Source organism: Aspergillus ruber (genome assembly GCF_000600275.1).
Source record: "Aspergillus ruber CBS 135680 unplaced genomic scaffold scaffold00004, whole genome shotgun sequence".
In the NCBI taxonomy this organism is placed as follows: Eukaryota; Fungi; Ascomycota; class Eurotiomycetes; order Eurotiales; family Aspergillaceae; genus Aspergillus; species Aspergillus ruber.
The window spans coordinates 1-5,788 of NW_024467300.1; the positions used below are offsets into that span (position 1 = coordinate 1).

Here is a 5,788-nt window from a genome sequence, read left to right on the forward strand (position 1 = left end):
AGGTCTTTGGGTACATAGCAAACAAAGAGGACCCGGGGAGCCCCGGATTCTCATGAATCTGAGAGGAGCCGAGCCCTCAAGAAAAGCACACACCATAGATGTAAATAGGTATCAAAAACTACCCCGGCGGCTTACAGCCGGAGGGGCAGTTCCCGCATAGCCATGGATTAAGATTGGCTGGGACGGGTATGAGTTAATCCGAATCCGAATCCGAATCCGAATCCGATATATGGCCAGCGTTCGCCACATATAGATAGATAAGCACTCATCAAGCACTCAAGCACCCGTGTACTCTAGGCTACATTAGATAGAGTATATCAATAGTTCGTTTCAATTAGGTCTTCTACATATAGGCCTCGTGCAGTCGGATGATCGACTCCTCCGGTTTCCCCTGAGCCTCCGACGGAACCCATTTTATGGACCATTCGATTGTCCGAGTCGATTATCGCGCTGGCGCCTGGTCTTTTGTGGAAGACAGACCACGGACCGATCAAGGTAGCAACCGTGTGCAAGTGTCAATAACTCTTTCCACTCATGCTGCCATCAAAATCCCCAATAGTGGCTTCCTCTACCTAGTCGTTGGACAGAATGCGCAGACCAACGTTAAAGCTCTTGCTCTGTCTGAGCAGCATGCATCGACGATCTCCACGCCAGAAAGCTGGCACCGGGAACTCCTGAGCACTGGCATTGCCAGTCTTGGCGATGCAGCCCTTCTACACACTGCCACTTATGCCATATTGGCACTGTCACTTCTTAACCAGACCGTTCCTGGCACGGCACTTTTCGTCCACGAGACAAATAAGGCTCTTCAACGGGCTATTAAGATTTAGGCTGGTGCACGTGGTGTATGGCCGTATTTCACTACCAGCATCAAATCGGAAGCAACAAAGGAACAAGAAGCCCACTTCCTCCACCGGTGGGTTTCGAACCGTTCGCTAGCTGAGTTGGTCCCCAGTGGCGTGTCTGCAATAGCCAGCTTGAGTAATGAGAGTAACGGCGTCTTTTTGCGTGTAAAGGCGCTTTTCCCAGATGCTGTGTGCGCTGATACCAGTACCCTCAACCGACCATTTGCTCTTCTGCCTCAGCAAGGTGAAGTGCGTACAAATCTGCAGATCGCGAATGGTATTATCTCGCAGCTGACAGACAGCTCCAATGAGCCTATTAATACCATCCGCATCGAAGCAGTTCCAAAGACTCCAATTGATGTATTAACAGGCCTGCAAATCATCGATTGGACAGACACATGGAAGCTACCCGTGTCTGTTCAGTTGGCCTTTTCACAGATAGGTCTGTCGGCTCAAAAAAACCTATCTTCTTATAGGAATGGCAATTGATATAGGATAGTCAGTTGTGCAATAGATCATCAGTCGTGGTGCACGCAAAGTGGTGTTGGCGAGTCGAACGCCCAAGGTTGAGCCATCCTGGTTCTGAAATGAGGAAATTGGGGGCACGAGTGGTTGTTATGGCTATGTAAACCAATTTCAGTTCCAACAAATTAGAAAAGGCTAGCATTCCAGGGATATAATCGGCCGCGACTCCATCCTCCTCATTGACCGTGAATTACGTCGACTTCCCCCCATCGGAGGCGTGGTAAACGGTGCCATGGTCTTAACCGACAATCTCTTTTCCGAACTCACCCTAGATGACATCCACGCCACATTCAAACCAAGGTTGAGGGAAGTCTCCTTCTAGATAAACTCTACAACGACTCCAACCTCGACTTCTTCATTCTCTTCGGCTCCCTAGTCGGCACCATTGGCAACTGGAGCAAGTTCGCCTACTCCGCCGCAACCAACTTCCAAACCAGTCTCGTACACGGCCGGCGCCAGCGCAATCAGGTCGGGACTGCTATCTGTCCGGGCGCAGTAGAGGAGTAGATATGTCTCAAGGCATGGTCGCGCACTCTCAGAACACATGAGCAACATGCTGGGATCACACGTTGTCTCGGAGTGGAATCTGCATGAAGTCTTCGCGGAGGCAATTTTGGCAGGTCCGCCAGATTCAGGCCGAAATCCGGAGATCATCGCTGGTATGCCCACGGCAAACCCTGTAGATCAGCCGAATGTCCTCTGGTACACAAACCCTAAGGAATGGGACTTTGTCCAGTATCACGCCTCCATGTCAAGCCAGACAGTCAGTGTTGCAGTTGTCCCGTTAAGATTACAACTCGAACCCGCGCAGAATGTGACGGAAACAACTTCCATTGTCATGGAGAGCTTCATGCTCAAGCTGCATACAAAATCGCATCTGCCACGAGATAGGACCATTGACCCAAGTACGCATCTGGCTGAGCTCGGAGTGGACTCGATAGTGTCCCTGTATAAGTGGTCCACTTGATACATGGTAGATACAAGATAGAATTGAAGAGAAATGAAAATAATGACAATAATGATATAATGCTGGTGGTATATGAAAGTAGAATGAAAGAGTGAGAATCGAGGATGGAAAGATGTGGGAGAGGCTAAGCCAAAAGAAGAAGGCGGCTGGTATCGTAGCCCCAATTAATCACGAAACAATAAGCCATGGATCAACCACATTACTTTTCTGCATAACTGCGCCATTCCCAGTCCTATTCTTCCCACCACTACTCTTTTCACCATTCTCATCGCGACAAAGATATTCTTCATATGACATCCGATTCCGATTCAAGTATTCCTCCAGAGTCATCGTGCCACGATCATAGCTTGTCTCTCGAAAGACGAGCGAGTTGTCATGACTTGCCAGCTCGCGTGCCTCCGGGTATATTGCTGATTCACGTCGAGGTTTGGTTTGCTTTCGTTTCTTCTGAGATATTTGTCTGTCAAATTGACACGTTAGATTAGACACTTTAGATTAGACATGTTACTTGACTAAGTATCACTCACTCAACATAATCCTCCACCCATACCTTCCGAGCAGACGGCACAGAAGAAATACTACGCGTCTGTTCGCTCAAGCCCTGAGGTCCCCGAGCCTCGCCCGAACTCCCATTCGCCATCCTACCTCCAAGCTCCAACGGATAACCCTTACTCCCACTCGGCCAAAAACACACCTCACTCTTCATACTCTGCTTCCTAACCCCCTGCATCACAAAAAATGGCCACGAAGCCACACCATCTGTCTTCACTCGTTTCTTCTCAACCGGAACCGGAATCCTACCACCCTCCTCGCCTTTCTCCGGATTGACAAGACCAGGCGTAACACCACGGGTAGTATTCAACCCCAAATTCACCCCCCTCTTATGCACCACTCTCGCAACCTCATTAATTGATACCTGCGACTTCCAGTCCGCGACATGGAACAGCCTCCGGAATTCCTCGCGGCGCAGCTCAATCTCCAACGAGCTCACTTCGCCCCGGAACCTAGGGTTAATGCGGTCGAGAATATCCTGCGCCTCGATACGGCGGTCAAGTCGGAACCAGGCTTCGAGACGCCAGCCTTCGACTTTGGAGGAGATGCGGGAGGGGAGGACGGGGAAGTCGCGGATATGTTTGTTGAAGATCTTGTAGGGTGTTTCGCGAACACGCGCGCGGGACTTGATGTATTGGGTTCCTGGGCGGAGAGCGTAGAGGACGGATGGGAGGTTGTCGATGGACCAGTGGGTTTGGTCGGGATGGGGGGATGTGATGTCTGAGGCTGTCCTGTCAGGCTGGGAGTGATTCTCCGACATGATGGTCAGTGTCGTAGCGACGGTGGGGTGTATGGCTGCTAACCTGCACCTGCTGCTTGTTTGCGACAAGTTGCGATTGATGTTTGGTCATTTTGACAAGTCTGCAAACGTACACTACCCAAGCATATTCAAGCGGGATGGAAGAGAAACAAAGTAACAGAGGTTGGTTGTCCAATTTTCATTCACTCCAGACCCCAGTTACTCTGCATCTTGCTCAACGTTATCCACAATACTAACTCTCTATTAGGCAGATATAATATAATTTCATTCACTGTAGATAATACTACTGCATTATCAAGTACCATACCCCATACTAACCGCAGCCCTATGCATAACATGCATAACTAGCATAACTAACCCGCGCGGCACAGTTCCTTTGTATACACCCAACGCTCCCAGAAACACCACATATCAAACACCTCGAAAGCAAACAAAAAAAGATGCTACGCCTCCTTCAACAACCCCCCAAATCCAAATCCAAACTCATCCCTCTCTACACCCTCTACCTCCCCTGCCACACCAAACCCAGCGCCCGCCGCCCATTCCCATCCAGCGCCAGCGGAATGATCACCGGCGTGCGCGACGGTGACAAAGTCGACGTAAGCGTTTCCGCGCCTGCAAGAGATGGCGAGGCGAATACTGCTGTCATGAGGGTTTTTGCTAAGGTTAATTCCCCTCCCTCCCTTGTATATGTATGTTAGTTATTGGATGGGTGTTGATGAGGAAAAGGTATTCAATACGGCGCCATCGAATGTAGAGGTGATTCGCGGGGAGAAGAGCCGGGAAAAGGTGCTGAAGATTCAGGATTTGGTGTTGGATATTGGTGAAAGGGAGGTAGGAGAGAAGGAGCGGATAGAGGAGGGTTTACGGCTTGTTAGGGAGAGGTTGAGGGAGAATTGTTTGTAAATGTTGTAGCAGGTGTAGTAGGTATATGCGGTGGTATTTTTGATACGCGTGACATCACCGAAATTTTCATTCCTCAATATCTTCATCGTGAATCGCATCGCTTCCACTAGAACAGACAAATAAAAATGTCTACACAAGATACCCAACCAACTACACAACCACATCCACCCCTCGAACAAAAAACATCAAAACGAAAACCCTCCGACGCGCAACCACCAATCCACTTCACCGCGCGCGATCCCCCATGGACTTATCTCAAACTGCAATTGTACGTCCAGCCTATAAACAACCAGGTTGAATAATTATTAACTCGAAAGTAGAATATCTCAACCCCAACCGCAATCGCAAGGCAAAAATGATACCCCCCTCGACCCTCTCACTGCCCGCACATATCTCACTGCCGCCCTCGGCCAGTTCCTCGGTTTAATTGGGACTAGTATTTCGATTGATATTCTGAAAATTGCCTCCTCATCGCCCTCCTCGTCTACACCTACCTCTTCTCCCGAAAACATCGTCTGGATCCGCGTCCCCCGCGCCGACGCTGCGGCCGTCGTTGCGGCGCTGAGTTCGTGGATCGGTGGTACATCTGGAAATGGAGGTGTGGCGTGGAGGGTTTGCGCAAAGGGGAATTTTCTGGGTGCGCTTGTTGCGGGGGATGGGAGGGATTTATTCGTGCCGTGATGGTCGATGACAGATGATTCGGATATTATAATTTGAATGGATGAGTGGTGACGACGGTCAGGCGGAATCGCACACTACTTTAGACTGGTCTTATGGTTCGCAACAGTGAAGCATGACCGTATCTCATGGGTTCTCGACATGGGGCGCTCTGGTGTCAGAACGAGTCGATCAGCGCAATCGTGCCTCGAGGTATTGCCTCAGGGCATTCTCCAGTGTGAGGACTATTTGACATATGGACATACTCTTATGTCTAAGAGGAAATAAAGCCATAACGCCTAGCGCAAATTGCAGATCTATCTAATATCCAATTCTATTAACAAACTTCCAATCCAGACAAAAGAAACAATTCAAATGCTTTTGCAGTGTCAATCTGTTGTTACTGTTTCAAACAGTGAGTGATAAACGCCAAACTCTCTCGCTTAAAGATAGTACAGGCTGAATTCAGCCTAATGAACACTTTCGACCTTTTCCTCTTTCTTTTTTTTATTTTTTTCCTTTTTTTTTTCTTGTCTCTTATGGTTTTTTTTTTTTTTTTTTTTTTTTTTTTTTTTT

The 5,788-nt window shown here is 48.8% G+C and overlaps 4 protein-coding genes across 4 annotated transcripts; 3 read left to right on the forward strand and 1 right to left on the reverse strand.

The window, feature by feature from the left end:
• Nucleotides 1–416: 416 nt before the first annotated feature.
• Nucleotides 417–830, forward strand: EURHEDRAFT_374814 (uncharacterized protein; the record flags this gene model as incomplete). The annotated part of the gene is made up of 1 exon (XM_040778690.1): nucleotides 417–830. One exon carries the CDS (start codon nucleotides 417–419, stop codon nucleotides 828–830), a length of 414 nt encoding a protein of 137 aa, XP_040641513.1.
• Nucleotides 831–1,923: 1,093 nt separating this feature from the next.
• Nucleotides 1,924–2,337, forward strand: EURHEDRAFT_374815 (uncharacterized protein; the record flags this gene model as incomplete). The annotated part of the gene is made up of 1 exon (XM_040778691.1): nucleotides 1,924–2,337. One exon carries the CDS (start codon nucleotides 1,924–1,926, stop codon nucleotides 2,335–2,337), a length of 414 nt encoding a protein of 137 aa, XP_040641514.1.
• A 784-nt stretch (nucleotides 2,338–3,121) lies between these two features.
• Nucleotides 3,122–3,607, reverse strand: EURHEDRAFT_438134 (uncharacterized protein; the record flags this gene model as incomplete). The annotated part of the gene is made up of 1 exon (XM_040783451.1): nucleotides 3,122–3,607. A coding segment is annotated over one exon (486 nt), but the record flags the coding sequence as incomplete, so codon positions are not given.
• A 287-nt stretch (nucleotides 3,608–3,894) lies between these two features.
• On the forward strand, nucleotides 3,895–5,666 carry EURHEDRAFT_520813 (DUF167 domain-containing protein). The gene is made up of 4 exons (XM_040786829.1): nucleotides 3,895–4,341; nucleotides 4,373–4,483; nucleotides 4,666–4,823; nucleotides 4,876–5,666. The coding sequence occupies exons 1-4, from the start codon at nucleotides 4,090–4,092 to the stop codon at nucleotides 5,234–5,236; spliced, it is 882 nt and encodes a 293-aa protein (XP_040641516.1). The 5' UTR covers nucleotides 3,895–4,089; the 3' UTR covers nucleotides 5,237–5,666.
• Nucleotides 5,667–5,788: the final 122 nt, after the last annotated feature.

Coding starts and splice junctions, on each gene's coding strand:
- EURHEDRAFT_520813 (XM_040786829.1), top strand. CDS start 4,090: ATGCTACGCCTCCTTCAACAACCCCCCAAATCCAAATCCAAACTCATC. Junction 4,484..4,665: donor TGGATATTGGTGAAAGGGAG/GTAGGAGAGAAG, acceptor CGCTTCCACTAG/AACAGACAAATAAAAATGTC. Junction 4,824..4,875: donor ACTTATCTCAAACTGCAATT/GTACGTCCAGCC, acceptor ACTCGAAAGTAG/AATATCTCAACCCCAACCGC.